The sequence below is a fragment of the Dromaius novaehollandiae genome, chromosome 1 (genome assembly GCF_036370855.1).
Source record: "Dromaius novaehollandiae isolate bDroNov1 chromosome 1, bDroNov1.hap1, whole genome shotgun sequence".
Classification (NCBI taxonomy): Eukaryota; Metazoa; Chordata; class Aves; order Casuariiformes; family Dromaiidae; genus Dromaius; species Dromaius novaehollandiae.
The window spans coordinates 42,209,970-42,228,004 of record NC_088098.1 but is presented as its reverse complement, the minus strand read 5'-3'; the positions used below and the strand labels follow the sequence as shown (position 1 = coordinate 42,228,004).

General features: G+C 36.2%; 1 protein-coding gene across 1 annotated transcript in view; it reads right to left on the bottom strand.

Annotated features, from left to right (window-relative positions):
* Nucleotides 1–4,200: 4,200 nt before the first annotated feature.
* Nucleotides 4,201–18,035, bottom strand: part of TMTC2 (transmembrane O-mannosyltransferase targeting cadherins 2) — a 251,900-nt gene continuing 238,065 nt past the window's right edge. Inside the window, exon 12 of the mRNA XM_026097109.2 lies at nt 4,201–7,112. Coding sequence (XP_025952894.2) covers nt 6,933–7,112 — 180 coding nt within the window. The 3' untranslated portion in view covers nt 4,201–6,932. The remainder of the gene's footprint in view (nt 7,113–18,035) is intronic.

The window sequence follows — 18,035 nt, the reverse complement described above, 5'->3', positions numbered from 1 at the left end:
TTTTCATACGAAAAGTTTTTCATCGATCACAATAAACCTTCCAGTAAATGAACTATTCAAATTACTTGGGTAAATATGTGCAGTGCTGACAGAAGGAAGATTATCGAAATGGCAGTGATAGGGGACAATAGGGTCTCCCTCTCTATACATATGTATGTATGTGTATATATATACTTATACACAAAGGGTTTCTTCAGCATGATGAAGCGCAAAACCCATTTACCTGATACCGAGTTATTATTAGAATATTGTATCAGTCGACTATAAACCAACTATAATCTCGTTAGATGAGCAATAGAAACCTGTGCATGGTACTCACAAGCAACTTGGAAGAGTTTATACCCTTTTTTAGCTTTTCATTTAGGTAGTTTCATTTGTTTTGCTTTTGAAAATCAGCAAGAAAATGTATGGTGGTGATTTTTTTAGTCAATAAAATGCAAAGAAAAGTTTAGTCCATTTGAAGAATTTGCTGTGATGGGTCTTCCTTTGACCCATCTGCACTCCTTAGATTGAACTTATTAGACAAGCTGATACAGTCAGAAAAGGTGGACAAGATTTTCACTTCATGAATCTTTTCATCAAGCCTTTACTTGGTAAAGTATAGACCCAAATGGGATGTAGTAGCTAAAAAGCAAAACAGGTTTTATTTTCTTTAACATCTTGGGATATAAGGCACATAACTGATATATAAGCTCAATTCACCCCCAAAACTGTTCTCTGCCTTTAGCTTCAGGGGAAGCAGTTCGTCTTCTAGCCTCTAAATTATTCATAAAACTAAAAAAAGAGAAGCAATAGGAGAAACAATCCTATGCAAGAATATCCTAAAGACTCCTTCAACTGATAGTCTAGACAGATATTCTGTAAACAAAACCCCCCAGATACACACGCTGATTTATACTTATATAGCTAAAAGGATGGATTGCCAAACACAAACTTCATAGAGGAACTGCATTGCAGAGCATGAAACAGCAATTAAGAGAAGAGATTTTTATGACAAAATCACTAACTTTGCTCTTTCAGTGAATGTTAAGAGATTGATACCATTCATGGAGCTCTCTGCGGTTATTAATAATATGTTTATTTTTTCATCCAACTATTAAACACTTCGTTTCATAAAGGAGTAGTGAAGGACAAAAATAATTCTGCAAAATGATGGTGATTGAAAAGAAGAAAAAATTCAATAGTACAGCAGAAAGAAGACATTTTCTCTAGCATCCTATATATTTATGGTGTCATGTAAAAGTATTCATTGCCATGACAGGAAGAACAATGCTGAATTCCAGAAACCGAGGGTGTTCAAAAGTGACTTCTTTGTTATAACATTTGGCTTTGCACAGTGGATACAAACCAGAAGAGGGAATTTATTTAACAAAAGAAACTGTACACTATTATACACACTGATGTACTGTGAAGAACCTTATGGTTGTTGCAACCAACATGTCAAAATAATAAATACATCAATTCTATATAAAATTAATTTCTCATTGTAATAAAGAAAAATGCTGGATAAACAGAAACATATGTTTTCAAGAAAACTAAAGAAAAAATAAAATCTATTTCTCCAGGATAAGACAAAAAATGCTTTGCTGACAGGAAAAAAAAATCTAGAGAAGAAACAAAGTCACTCAAGTTTTCTTTCCATTCTGGGATTACTTAGTACAGCAAACCACTGCATTGCTGGGTTGCAAATCTGTTCACCTTGCTTAAATCATTCTTGAAATCAAAACTGATCTCAAGTTCAGCTGTCAAAGCCAATTTCCATTTCTGTATATCACAATACTGTTGTACCTGTGACTTAAGCTACTCAGACGCTGCAGGAACACTGTTTCATACAATCAGATCCACTGTTTCAGAAAAACAAAAAAAAAATCTGTATAAAATAGAAAGTCAACAGATAAGGGACCAGTATGCAATGCAAGAAAACACAGGGTTATTCACAAGTTCTGTCAAATCAAAAAAATTTATTTTTTGCACTACACACGGCTTCCATATCTGTTTCTTCAAAGGGAACCTTTAATGCTTTTAAGCATAAATTTGTGCTCAAATGCACACAAACCAACATACATTTATAAACAAAAATTTAATCTTCAAGCACTGCACAGAAATGCCTACACACTTAATTAAATTAAGTCCATGTGCTTACTCCTTGTCACTGGAAATATATTCAAAAGAAGTGAGTATTCGGGAAATATGACTGAGTTAATGTTTTTTCTTGCACCTTTTTGGAAAGCCTGCTCGAATGTTTCTGCCCTTCTAAAATGCTTCCTTGTACGTTACCTTCAGGCTCGTCTGCGCGCTAGGACTGCGGCGTCCCCAAAGAGCCAGCGTGCCATGACAGGGCACACAGGATAAGGAAAGGAAGAGGAGAAAGCGTAATTTGAGTTTTGAATACAAACGCAACCATACAGATTTTGTAACCAAGCGGCATAACACGAGGCACATGTTCAGCCTTCCATGGTGAATATATTAGTATGTCCTATACTATGTTACGCTTCCTTCTGAGGTCAGCATTTCTGGCTTGTAATGTTTGATTTTGATTAATTGCTCCACCAAGAAAACTTTTCTCAACTCTAGATTGCTTGTTTTTAACATACTGATGCATGCCCTTCACTTCAGCTTCTCCTAGTGTAATTTGCTCTTGGTGTTCCTTCTTTATTGCTGGAATAAAGTCTATCCCTCTAAAATTTTTACTCATTTCCAAGAAAATATGTCTGGCTCTCCTCCCTGGCACTCCTCCCCGCTCCCCACATATTCTATTCCTTAAGACACTTTCTTTCAATGTTATATTCCCAAATCTCAGCGCGATTAAACATTCAGTACCAATGTGAAGCAAGGCAGGTTCTCTAGGTTTCTTGCATATTTGTCACTGCTCACTAAACCCTCTCTGGCACCCCTTAGGGATGCAGCAAAATAAGCACAGTAATTCAGCTGTCAGTGACTGTTCTCATACCCAAACGGGAGATAAAGACTCTCTCTTGCTACCTACATTCGCCCCGCACTGGTCGAACCTGCTATGGGAATGTTTACAGCGCAGAGCCATGATTCCCAAGCCAGATCCAAATGAGCTGGCATATTTACGTAGAATAATTTAACGCCTTACAGTCACACTGGTTGTAACTCCAGAAATAATATAGCCATCTGTGCCAGCAGCAGAGGGCTGTATAAAACTCCCCTTCCACAAGCTAACTCTGAGCATGCCGAATTAGCAGACCCCTGCTGCCCGAGAGGTGCGATGTTAGGAAGAACGGGAGCACTGGAAGTGCAACACCTGGCAGGCGGAGCAGGATCTCGCTGAGAAGGATATGGGGATAAGGTGCCACAGCAGGAGTTCCAGCATGTTCTTCCTTCAGAAAGGAGTGACACAAATCAGATTCTGCTTTGCATGCCCTGAATACATTATCTGCCATTTCATCAAAATCTACTTAGGCAGGTAATGACCATGTCTGTGAAGGCAAGGCTTGACCTTAAATTAAAAAAATAAGGCATGACAGTCAAATTTGGAATCAGTGACCCAAAGCCCCTATAGTGCTCTAAGCATGTCCATCAACTTCTTCTAACTGTAGCACAAATCTATCAATGCAAAGGACCTGAATGCAACAGAACTGGGAAAGTATCAGAATATTAGTCTTAGGTCCATTGAACTAAAATCCACACAAGATTCAGGAAACAGCAAGAGGACGAAAAAGCATATCCTTTCATAACCTCTCCTGTGCAGGAAAGAAGCAGATGTGAAATTAGAGTCTATCACATGTGACATTACAGCATCAAAAAACGTCATATCAAACACTAGGAAGACCATTCATATAAAGCCAAATCCTCTCCCAGGCTTTTGTTGCCAATTATACATTTTAGAAGTATTTTTATTGTGCTTGTATGTCACTGTAAAAATAATTTACAAATACATCTCGTTCATCAGCTTGTATTCCCACACAGTTTAGAAACAGCATACAAATTTCATAGTTACCATATCTCTTTGGCTAAATTTGGTGAGTAGAAATATTTGAAAATGCTTCCAGAGAACCTTTCTGAAAATATAAACTGAAGTATAATAGAGTATAGAAGAAAGATAACGACGACAGATTTGTATTCTGCTTATGCCTTATAGTTGTCCTGTACCTAAAACAGTCAATATAACTCACTAAATTAGAATAAAAAAAAGTCAATAGAGTGTTACAGTAACAGATAAAGGAATGCACAATGTATTAGTTATCAATGCTTTATTATTGAAAACAAAATTGAAATTCTCTTATCTGGCACATAAACAATTATTTCTACAAAAAGGAAAGCCTACAAATCTGATAATTTATACAAATAACAGGTTTTCAAAAAATAAAATTTTAATTTAGTAAACTTGTCTTGTGCTCTTTTATTTTTTTAGCACTGTCTGCAATAATCCACCATAAATCCCTGAGCAGAGAGACATATTTTAAACATGTTTTAAATTTATCCCAAAAGAAGAAAGTTACCAAGCCTAGACCTATATTAAAAAAATGTATTCAGGGACATTCTTGTTAAATTTATGCTAGTCCTTTTTTCTTTCTTTTCTTTTTTTTTTTTTTAAAGAAACAAAACAAAGTCATCTATGCAAGTATGACACTGCAACGAATGAGTGCTCCCCCTTCCCCCTTCTGTGCAATGAATAAAAATTACTAAACAAGAATGAATGCAAGTTGAAGGAGACAAATAACATAGTGAATGGTTATGACCAAGAAGCCATCAAAATTTGATGACTGTTGAGCAAATAAAGCTGCAATATACCACAGTTCTATACTGAGTTCTGTCATAGGTACTATCTAATTTATTTCTATAATTTTCCAGAAAGTCAGAAAAGAGGGAGAATAAGTTCAAGCTACCATTGTATTTTACCACTGGTTTCAGTGATGAAGTAGAAATTCAGCTTTTGACCTTTCAATTTTGCTTTTCCAGACACATCATTGTTTCACAAAAACTTGACACATTCTACAAAACCAAACAGTCTTGCCCCTCTGGCCCTTCTGGCAGGCCAGTAGTGAACATAGCAACATGGTGTTTTAGTGAGCATAAAAAAAGAAAAAGGAAACACACACTACTATGTTTTTTGACTCTACTGACTTTGAAATAGTTACTCCCCAACGTAATTCAGTACAGACCTAAAATCCAAGTGTAAGGGGAGAATGACCAAGAAGTAGAGTACACTCAAGTGTCCCCTTTGCCATTAAGTACTAACATACTAACCACAAAAAATGCAAGGAAAACCAAATAAAATAGCAACACTTAAACTATTGTGTTAATGACAGAAAATGTTGCTGCAGTCAAGTAATAAATAAATAAATACAGCAAAGTATTCTTCTCTACAGTTCTGTTGGAATGGTGCTTAATGGTAAGAAAAACTTTTTCAGTAATAAAGGGTTTTTAACAGAAGATCCTGAAAAAGTTCAAGGTGCTCTACCACTTTAAGATTAGATCTACCATTATGAAAAGAACACTGAAGCAGATACAAACTGGTCATTAAATGAAATAGCAAATTTCTTAGAAGCAATAATACTTATTCCAAAGAAAGAAAGCAGTTAGCAAATGGCCTGGAAAAATCTGACTAAAGCTTCAATACACTGCAATTTAAAATAAATTATTTTTACATTAGAAAATGAAGACTAAAACAGTAACTAGGTCAAATCATTCCAAACCAAAAATAAATTGAACCTCACCAAAAGCATATTTAGATATTTGACAGCTCTGCTGCTAGTATGCATGTCAGAATACAAACAGAATTCTAGTATTTGGTTAGAATCTGAATAGATAACATTTTTAAGAAAGAATACCACTGTGAAAAGTAACTGGCAATGACTGTTATACATTTCTCTTGATCTACACTGTATTGAGCATGATCTAATAAAATCCAGTCCCTTCAGCTACTTGCAAGGCTCAGTGTATATCATTCCCTTTTCTCAAAGTTGCTGATGAAATCTCATTTGTAGCATATCCAAGCACTAATATTTTCAAATCTCACTTGGCTGAGTTTAAACCTGGTCTTATCTGACAGCAATGTGAAAGATTCAAACACATTGTTCTATAATACCAAATTGCTATTTTTTTCTTAAGATGACAGTCTGACCACACTCATTTGATATCAGGGCAAACATCAGTCTTGTTTGTATTGACAAGTCAGGACATTAAAAGACACCTCCAGCCACTTTTTTTTACGTCTCTACATGTCTCTACATATTCTACATTCTGATGTAGAATATGGGCTTCTCCTTGCTCATTCTGTCTAACCCACAACCATTAGACTGTGTATCATAAGAAAACTTCATCAAAACTTTTAATAAACTAAAGTTATATGTATACACTCAGTAGATAATTTTGAATACTGTCATCTAATCACAAGTGACAAGTTTGAAAAAAAATAAAATGGGCCACATAAATTGATGTGAACTTGATAAGCAAGTGGTCCTAAGGTGAGATACAGCAGCACTAAGACAAACTGCAAACACGCTGGATTTAGTATACATTTTAATGAGTTACAGTCTCAGCAAAATACGTTAACCTACTATTACCACTTTTACTCCCATATGGCTTAGTGTATACTGTACAATTTTCCCTTAGCGTTTCTATGACAGTATACATTTCAAGTACCCACATAGAAATGAGCAATATGGGATTTGCAATGGTTTATCAAGTATGCCAAAACACCCTCATTTAAGTGCTACAGTTCTAAATATTTTTGTGGGGTAACACTTAAGCCCATCATGAATTCCTCAAAGAGTCTCCTTTTTTCTTTTTATCTGGCAAAAAAAAGCTATGCCAAAAAAGCAGAATAGCTTCTCCTAGCAGCAATTAAGACCTCTGACCCTTGCAGTCAAGTCCAATGAGCGCTGTGATCGGACAACTTCATCCAAGTTCTAGCTTGGGACTTGAATCAGCTTAAGAAAAAAAGTTCACAGAATTTTTCAGCATCATGTTTTGGATGTCTTTAAACCTTGTTTCTCCATGATATTCCACAATTTGCGAAGATTGGACTGAGTGATCACATCATCAGGTTTAAGTTGAAGAGCAAGGAGGTAGTTTTCTTCAGCCTCTTTGAGTTTACCATTGAGATGGAGAATGGCTCCAAGATTCATTAAGGCAGCTGGATACTGGTACAAAAAAAAAAGAAAGGAGAAATATTAAGAATATTTTAAGTTTTTCTATTCAGACAATCTTCTTCCACTTACACAAATTATTCCCTTATGTTTGCAGGCATTTCATGGAAGCAATTTAGCAATTTAAGCAAATAGAGATAACAAGAAAAAGTTTCTGAACAGCTGCTAACTGTGTACTTTGTGCTTTAAAAAGAGCAAGCTCTGGTGTCTACAGCCATAGACTCCTCTCTTTAATGAGAAGACACAGACCTCATAAAGCTTTACATGTGGTAATGCCGGCATAGTATAGCTTCCAAGAGAAATTAAAGTAGTCCAAGAGTGGATTGAAGACAGGAATTTAATTTTAATTCAACCCATTGCCAATAAAGAGTTTATAATCGGTGGGAATAGTTAATGCATTGGAACTCATCCCTTTTTCCCCCTTTGTCTTAATTATAACAAGTAGAAAATACAATCTGTCCTCAGCTTCTAAAGATGTTCAAGGGTCCTAGGATATCCATTTAGATTCAGGCTATGGCAATTATTTCTTAATGAACGGTTGAGTAAAATTAACAGTGGTGGAAACACATGCGATTTTAATAACAAAGATGTCAAGAATTCATAACAAACCCATTATAAAACTCTTACATTACTAAGACACTTTTTCCCTGCTTTCTTTAGCTGAGACAAAATGTTTCTCGTTTTTATTGTTTTTTAATCTTTAGATTGTTCCATTATGACATAAAAGGTTGCTTGTGGTAATTAAACACCCCTAGTCGCTACAAAATTAACATATTACAAAGGCAGAGAAAGCAGCTTTCTGAAGCTGAAAAGAACAGAGCTTAACCTACTTTTTGTATATAACATACTAGTAGGAGCACAGTGAGGCCATTTACCAAACCGGTACCTTGGATTTCAAAGAAAAAGGGAGGAAAAAAAAAACCCTATACAAAGTTCATTAAGGTCCTCCTCAGGTCACTGCCATTTTCAACGAGCTTCAGGGACACCCACTTTCCACGTTGCGTAGCTTTGCCTCGGAAGATAGGGGTTTCAAGGCACCACTTACCAGTGCTCAGATCAAACTGCAAAACTCAAAACTGTGAAGCCACATGGCAACTCAGCTTGACTCAGGGGAGGGGGGCAGTTCAGGGTTGCTATGCTCTAGATGCCCTTCAGTGACAATAACTTTAGGAACACAGTAGGTAGAAGGCCAGTAAAATATGCAGTAGAGATGGTCTCCTGGAGCATAAGCCCTTCCAGACCGATGTGGTAATAGGAAGTCATTAGGAGGAGAAGGACTTACATATGTTTCAAACCTCTGCACTAGCAAGTTAAATTTGTTACTCCTACCCTCCTGATTCAAGCTTCCAAAAAAAAAAAAAAATTCTTTTCCCCTATTGAGATATCTTTCATAAAGACTGATAAAGACTGCAATATATCAAGTTTTCAGAACAACTGGTTTCCAGAGTTTTAACATTTAGCCAAACAAAATGAGTTCAGCCATCCCTACTGTAAATACTATAATGCTAAGCCGGGGAATTTGAAGATGCTATTTTTACATTTAATTTTTCATGCTTAACCCTGACAGATTAATTCCCCCCTACATCAGTTACTGGGTCTTACTAAAACAAACAAACCAATCCACCCCACCAACCAATCAGCTGGGTTTTATGCAGTACTTTCAAGTTAAATAATCTCAAAAATTTTGTATTCAATTCATATTCTGTTTGGAGAAGCAAAACTAAGCCACTGAAATGTAATCTTTGTTGAGGACAACACATAGCAGCAGCCACATTATCATAGCTCCTACTTTGCAGCACCAGTCATACGTGCCATTTTATATAATGAAATAATACATTCCTTAATTGAAGACTTTTTGGATGCTAATTGAAATGATGCAAGTGAAGACTCATAAGGGAACAGCTCCATCGTAAACAGATAACTGTCTAAATAGCCACATATTTCTTTTATTCATTTATTTTTAGACTGAAGCATCTGAAAATGGCCTTTCTCCTGCAGTTTAAGAGAATTTTTTTTACTCAATCATGAGTAGGACAGTCCATTCCCATTAATTGTGCTCCGTATTGGTCCAATTAGAGGTTATGAATCAAACAGCCTTTTGCAAGAGCTCAGTTATAACCATGTAACTGTCTTCTCACTCAAAATATAATTCTATATGTACGTGTTTAGTCAGACAAAGCTTACAACAGATAATGATTAAACAACTCTAAACCTAGAAAAACTCATATTAAGTAACATACACTTCAAAATGTGCTCATTTCTAAATCTAGGACATTGACAAACATATTGTCTGGGAAGTAAGACAGTTTTCTCATAGGACTTCCCAAACTCCTCTCTGTTTTCCGCTCTGGCCTCCCCTCCCTAAAAAGGTATGCACATAGTGTTAATCCAATACTTTACAGAAAGTTGCATATATAGGACTTATACATAACTGAGAAAACTCTTCTTCTTCCATCATGTCTTTAATTTGGTAAATCATTTCAGTACAGCAATCAGCAAAAATGTCTAGGAAAAAAACCCTACATGTTTTTTGACTGAACATGAAATTTTCCAACTTCTACCTACCATTCCTTACTTCCTCGATATCCAACAAAATTTTACACCACTATGCTCAAGGGAAGCATATCTACATAATATGTGAACTGGTAATTCATTTCAAGTGGTGCTGAAAGTCCATACCAACACCTTCATGTTTCAAATGAGAAAACGCATAGGATTTCTGAGAGGCTACTCCCTAACTTTGCAGGGTATCAGTCAACCCACTTTCTAGGGCTTATTGTAACAGTCACAAGAATTTTGGGTGACTGAACTAGTGTACATCAGTGTCATCATTCCCTAACAGCTAAAAACGATGGTCTGAGGACACAGCAAGCCACAGTTGCTACAGTTTTTCTTCACATGTATTGTCTTTTATTAAAGACAGCTGATAAAACTTTTCAGTATGTTAACAAAGGCAGTCAGCAGCTACCAATCCAATAACACAGGACTTGTAGCACTGTATAACAAATGACACCACCTACTACTTCAGAGACTTGAAAGGAGAAACAGGCCTTCCTTCATTTCCTCTTGGAGACAGATGCTTTACATCAAAGCAGCTGAGTGGCATTTCTATTAGGGTTATAAATGCTGTCTTTTATGGTCTATTGGGAATTATTCCCTTTATTTGCATTTTTTTTGTGGTGTGCTTGTTTCCTTAGGGCTTTTTTTTTTTTTTTTTTTTTTTTTTTTTTTTTTGAAGGGAGAGGGAAGACTAGTAGGGTAGCTAATAAATAACAAAAAACCAAATGTCATGCACTTAGTTACCTGAGGTATTTTTGGTTTTTACTGATGACAACTCTTTCAAACTTTCTCTGCACCACCAAAAAAAAGGAAGAGTCCTGGGGCATATAAAAACTTTAACATGAATTAAACTCTTCTCTAAAATGCATCATGGAAACCCCAAATAATTCATCATAATTCTGTGGAGTTTTTCAGGATTATACTGATGTAACCAAGTAAAGTATTAGACCCACAAACAGTGTATATTAATAATACAGTAGATAAACTTATTTCTTGTTCATCGTCTCTGGCTCCATTCATACCAAGTGCCATATTAGAAAAACAGTCCCAAACAGAAGAAGATAGTTTACTTCTATGTAGGCATGAAACCTTATATAGATACAAAATAATCCACCAACACGTAACCTATCTCAAAAAAAGGTCCATCCTTTGCATGGCAGACAAGTGTGACCAACAACAGCTCAAACACAAGCAATGAAAATGGCAATTCTCTTCCCAAGCCTTCTGCTTACAGGTGATCTTCTTTGTTCGACACCACACAGGCCACAGTGGCAGATACTGAGATGAAAACACATGCTGCTGGGGTGCTTTTAAGGAAAACCACACTATTTTATACATTGGTGGTATAAAGCACAAGCACAAGCTACTTCTCCCTTAGCCATTTTAAAAGGTCACTGAAAAGATGTTGCCAATATTCCCCTTGTTCTTAATGAACTACTGCAGTTCACGATCTTCCAGACGTTTCAAAACAACCCCAGGATTGTTTAATGAGTACTGCAACACCATGGCCAACCCTAAACCTGAAGACCTCTCTTTAACGAAAAATCCAAGCGTCTGATTCACATCAGAAGCACAAGGTAAGTGTTTTGACTTATTATAACAGTATAATTAAGGACATTTTTTATTTTAAATATTCCTGTCAAGCACAGTCCATACTTAAAGAAAGATGCAAAATGGCACCTGTGAATATTTCATCTCAGAACTTTTGGTTAAATATAGCTGAAGAATTCAGATATTTCTCTTTGATAACAGAAGACATATAGCTGGTATAATAATGACTGAGTACTAAAACAGCAGAGAAGTATTAGTTGTAGAATAGATCACTCAGTGTGAAAGCTAATCATGGTGGACTGCTTCACCCTTTCAGTGACCGTGGCATAATGTGCTGTCATGCCTTTTTTATCCTCCCACAGAGATGGCAAGAATTTTCACTTGAACTTTTATTACCAGTGTCATTGCCGTAGCACAGCATCCTATTTTCTGAGGCAATCAAAATGTCACCAGATCCTTTCTTATTGCTAAAGATAACTGTGAACGACAGAATCATTTCAGGGGTCACACTTACTTTCAACAGACCCCAAAACATCTGAGTGAAACCGCAACCTAGTGACTACCCCAAGTTGTAAGGATACTTCTTTAAAGTGTGGATGCGTGGGGTGTTTGTAGATGGAGGAGCAAATGAGAGAAATGTAGAGATATAGTTCCTGCAAACTCAGGTGAACAGAGATCGTACTCTCCAATGCAATTTCACTGATACCGCCATAAAGTCAGAAGAAAGAATGACACATGGAAGTAGACTTTTTTATAGGACCGAAACCTAGTGTTGTCAGATAACCAAGTGCCAGTTATTCCTTGCAAACAGAGACTTACATTCCCTAGCTCAGTCTTAACGCTAAGAGACTGCTTCATCTCTTAAGAACTGCAGTTTGCATATACTGTGACTGGTATTTCATTTCAAACACTGCATGAATCCTAAGTAAAACACCAACCTCCAGCAAGCTGGCTAAGATGACAATACAGAGGCAGACAGTAAACTCTCTAGGGACAGATAACTTGGCACAAAAGACATTCTGGAACAAGATTACAGTATGTATGGTAAAATATTATGGATCAGATGGAATAAAAAAGCATAAAATTCAGAGTTGTGAGGGATTTCCTGGGCCATCAGCCCAGACAGCAAAGCATTCAGTTCTGCTGAAAAACAAAACAAAACAATCAGCATCTTTGCAAAGCCCATTTTAAAACAGAAGTGTGCTCTGCAACTTCTACTCTCAAATGCATTCTTTAAGTTGAAAGTCTACTCACGCACAGTTTTTGTAAATATGTTTCTGTGTCAACAACAGCTTTCAGCTTAAATAGTGAAACTGGGGAACAGAGAGAAAAAAACATTCGCCCTGCAAGTACTAATTTGATTAAGCATTCTAAAGAGCACAGTTTCCAAAACTTTATTAGTCACAAATGGACCTAAACATCTCAACTGTGAAAGGAACCCACGTCCCAGTGTAATTACCTTGAGACTGAATAACACATACAGCTGTATAAATCTAACAACAACCTGAACTGTAGGCAAAAATGGATCCTTGGATTCAGTTACCTTAAGACTGTTACATTAACAGAACAACTATTTACTGTTTACTAATATTTCTTGAAAATGATTTCATTTACAGTTCTAGTCATATTTTGTTCAAAGTAACAAATTATTAATCTCCAGAGCAGAACATGAATGTTCTCCACAAAAAAAGGACACCAAAAACAAAAACATACCAAAAAAAAAAAAAACCCACAAGAAAAGGTAGTTAGGGAAAATGCATAGTTTCTGTTGGATATAGGTGGTGTAATAGTCTCAAGTTAGGATAATAAAATCAAGCTAATAGGCAAAGAACAGTCTGAGTTAACACCTGGTCACTTTAACAACTGATGATGTTACATAAATGCTAAGTCGTATAGATTTTTTTTTTCATTTGGACATTTTCATCTGGACATTCAAACCAGATGTCACTTGTACCTGCCTGGTGCAAAGAAAACATACATGGAAATTGTGTCCTTCTGAAAATTCACTGCAGAGGTTTCTGTCTAAACCCACACATTGCAAGATACTTGCATCTAAAACCAGAAACTAGAAAGTGAATGAAGCTTTTCTACCAGTTTCTCTACGTTTATGGATGGCAGAGAGATGAGAGTTTTCACCCACAAGGACACCACAAAATCATTTGGTCTGCTTGTAGGTTTAGCCATTGGCATCATTAAAGGAAATCCACAGCTGTGAGTCGGGAAGAGTTCTGCAGCACGGTACAAGAGGGAAGCATCAAGCAGCCTACTTCACTTCCCAAATCATCACATCAATAGCGGACATTTTAGCATCCATATTCTCCAGTCAATGTCCTGCCCCGCCTCCCCCCAGTGTCTTTTTCATCTTAACCTTCAGAGAATGCTCAGAGTTTTAAAAATGAAGTTATTCAAAAATGAAAAAGCACATATGGATTTATGTTACATCTTGCTGCTGAAAAACTATCTACCATTGGCCTTTATATAAATTCAGAGTATATTGTATTATATACCGGCAAGTTAACAAATGCCTGTGTTACAACTGCCAAAGGCTGCAGATCATATTGACAGCTTAAAAAGTGCCTCAAAAACATCCCTACATTTGTAATTTCTATATATCTAGATTTTTCTCCAATGGCTATGCATTATTTCTTTTGATTGATGTTTAAAAAACCTCCTAGCAGTAACTCTTTTGATTTATATGGAAACCATGACGGACTTTTTTTAGATAACATACTTGTATTACCATAACAAAAGCTAAACAGGAACATACGTTATAAGTATTTAATATTAAGGTTATATTAAAAAAAAAATTACAAAAGTAAGTTTTCCAGGCCTCAAAGTGTTTTTAATTAAACTCCTTTAGCTTTCCAGCTTGAATGTTTTCATCAGTGTATAACATATGATAATCTTACACAATTTTCCTAGCATTGCAGGATTTCATTAAAAAATTCTTCAAATGACTTAATTTTTGTTTATAGAAATCCAACTGTGCTCTGACGTCTGTAATTTGATCATTTTAATACCTAGTTATGATTATGATTTAAAACATTTAACAACTTCTTTACCTTATCTAACAAGAGTACTGTGCGTGCTAATTAAAAAGTCTGTATTCCCAGCAAGTGAGAGGCTTGCTAAATGGCAATGTCATCTGTAGTACCATTCTGACAAACAGAAATTGCTCAAAATCTTTCAGTGACAGATTTTTGTGCTATTAAGAAAAACTTCAGGCATTTTAAAATGGAATTGAACCTCTTAATAAATAGGTGTATTTGCACATAAACAGTTTCTTTCTAAACACTGGAAACCAGAAAAATAAATGGTTTTGTGTTACTGCCTAAGGAAAGAAAAACCACACTATTAATTCAAGAGAAAGTGTTAAAACAAACAAACAAATATACTCTATTTCACCCAGCAGCACAGAGAGAGGGCTGATTAGAATAGCCATCCACATTAACAAAATCAAGCCTAGCTAATCTTCAGAGAGCACTGTACATTAAAGATCATCTGAAATTGTGCTCTAAAGCTCACTCTCAGAGTATACACTACTAGCTTTAAAAAATATTCCAGTTTTACAGTCTAATAAAATTTCACTGCAAAACGAAAATCACTCATGGGAATGAATGCCTCATCTATTTATTTTTTGTCCAGACACTGATCAAATACATCAGTCCCCTGAGAATTTTGCCCAGTTTTTCAAGATGCTAGTCACAGGCATGTGAAGTGCTCCATTAAAATTTCCATTTTTGAATAGAATAGCCAACTACTAAATTTCATGCTCATTTGTCACTCTGGCCTTGAAAATTTAGTTAAGTTCTATAAGGAAATCTCAAAATCATAAGATTTCCAGTATTTTGACTCAGGAGATTTAGGCGAACTGTTAAGCATCAAACAGGGTTTTGCACCTTTGGCTGACAAGTGTAGTCGGCTGAATTGAATGCTAAAGAACGAGACTACTGATACTGATGAACATCTTCCAAAACTATTTAGGTATTTGCAATATCAAGGTAGAGCTTTCTGGATTGAAAGGCTATGTCAACCATTATGCAACTTGATATACTTGCTCTGGGCACTAATAACGAATGAGAATCTCACAAAGTCATACAGGGCTTACATCATGCACAACCACTATTAAGACAGCCACAGAACAGAGAGTGGTATTAGAGCATTACAGAAAGAGGAAAAAAGAAAAGGAAAAGAATCACCTTGGATATTAGCAGATAATTAGGGACTACAGGATGTTTCAGCATGAATCTCTGCCTCCATCCTGCCCGTCAACAGGCAGAATTTCTTTTGACTAAATTTTGCTAGACAACAGAATCAATCACTATCCCTCTTAAAAACTTAAGGCAATAATTACATTGGTAGGAAAATACAATTGATATCCACTAGATGAATTGGCACAATTTCCATAACAAAGCTGTTTATCAATAGCATTAGAACATATGTTCAAATTGGTCAAAAATGTAACTTCAGTCTGTGATAAATGACATAAACACAATGCTACCAAAGCCATTTTACAAATGCAAACAACCCTCATGACTTTGTAAATAAATAATGAAACTCTTGAGATGATGTGTTATTCAGGGAACTACATTTATGTTACATAGTAAACACAACTGAAGGTGCTTGAAAACCTTGTCCATGAACTTTGTCTTTTAGGAAATCCTTGCATGGAGAACCTTCAAGTGTTTGCACATCAATCTCTTTTCTTCCCCTTTATCCTGTCCATCCGGCTCCTATCACTTGCATGCCTGTTCCCCAGGGCATAAAGGTCATGCCATGCTCTGCCTTGACTTCAGTTTTACTCACAGAGATGTTGGAGTAGCTGAGGGCAAGCACGGCGCAGGTACTGCTGCGCCTTTTGGCAGTGCCGAATTACAGTGTTCCACGTGGTACCTCTGACCTCATGCACGAGGTTTTGGCAGCCAGGAACCTGCAGGTGTTCTCTATGTGGTATTTACCAATTAAATCAACAGTGCATATTAAAATTATTAACTTCCAGGGTAAGCATGAGGATTTAATTTTGATTCTTGTAGCTTAAAGATTTCAAGGCTGTAGTTTCTATAGTGCGGTCTTTTGATCGCTAATAGCAAGACCACTAATCACTTGCTATGCTTTTACAAGGTTGCAACTTGTAAATAAAATAAAAAATAGCACTACTTTCTGCTAGGACAGCCTTATTTACCCAAGCTGATCCATTATTCAGTGGCATGTACATTTACAGTGCTTTGTAAGTAATTAATATTGATAACACTAAGAAGTGTTATATTCAATGGTAAATCTGCAGATACTACTCTGGAAATTTGCACTTAAGACTATTTATAGTTACTTAACAGTAATTGCTGTTTAGTGAGCATAACCCTTCTGTATTCTTCAAATTAAGTTTTTAAGAAATGGATAAAGGACGCAACACTGCATAATATTTTTCTTAAAAAATAATAATAATTATTATTTCTTAACACGCAAGAGGACAACTAATACTGACAGAACTAGCACCAAAAAAGCAAAGTTCAGTTTCTGACTCTGAAATTCAGCATCCAAAGTAATTTTGTGAAACCAGATGCCTGCTCCAAGCTGCACCAGGGAAAACCCTCCACTGCCAGGAGGGGACAGGAATCCAGGACCCCTGGAAGCCACAGGTAGGTTCTTCCGCTAATGGCTCAAGGTAATTCGCCTTTTCAGTACATATTTTCACTACACCAACCATTCATTCCATCTCAACACCACGGCATCCTACAGAAATTAACTTTGGGTCATACCCACTAGCAATCTTTTCACTGAAATTCACATTTATTCCCCAAATCAAAAGGTTTGCCTATTTTGTGATTTCCATAGTCTCTGTTTAGAAAGCATTTTCTTCCTCTATTATGGATAAAAGGATAACTAATGTATTGATCTTTTAAATATGAGAAGAATGACCCTGATAATTCTGAGTGTATTTAAATGCAATCTGACCTAAAGAAAATAACCCTCTACCAAATAACTCCATCATAAAAATATCAATCATTCACTCCACGGTGTCTAAGAGACATTCAGCAAAGCTTCACATGGAATTTAATTTAGGTTTTTATTGTGGATTTTATTTTTTACTGTTTTTGTTCTATTGGAAAAGATCTCTCTTTTCTTTCACACTGTAATTGTTTTCAGTGAGTTTAAGGCAGCCAGATACGGAGGCAACTGGCACTGTTACAAACCATAATGTCAGATTAAAGTTACTTACTGTTGCAGGTAGACAACTTTACCGGTGCACCTGAAGAATTAGTAAAACTGCCTCAGCTTAGTCATAGAGCTGCTCACTATATGGAAGATAGGTTTCAGAGAGGTAGGTACAGTAGAATGTATATTTGTTCTCCATTAAAACAAATGGTACATGGTATATAGAGTCATGTAAATACAATATGCAGAGTTGATCAATACATGCTGGTCCAGAATGTCTCAACGAAAAGGGACGACTTTGGGGGAAATTGAAAAGCTGCCCTTTCTTTCCTCACTGCATCTTCTCATTAGCAGACGTCTGACCTCTAGACTGCAACTTCCCAAGGGAAAAATAAATTCAAACTGGTACTGAAGCCACTTTTAAAGACAAATTCCAAGAAAATGACTTCAGTCTGCCACCTCCTACCCATCCTCTTCCCGGCATTCTGCAAAAATACAGAAAACTTTTCACAGGCAGATCTCAGACCCAAAATAGCCTTACTGTAGGGCTTTCTTTTCCTTTTTTTTTCCTCCAGACAACCACTTAGATGCTCTGTAAAATGAAACAAAATAAAAAGAAACAAAAACAGTTGTATCAAACGTGTCAAGAAAAAA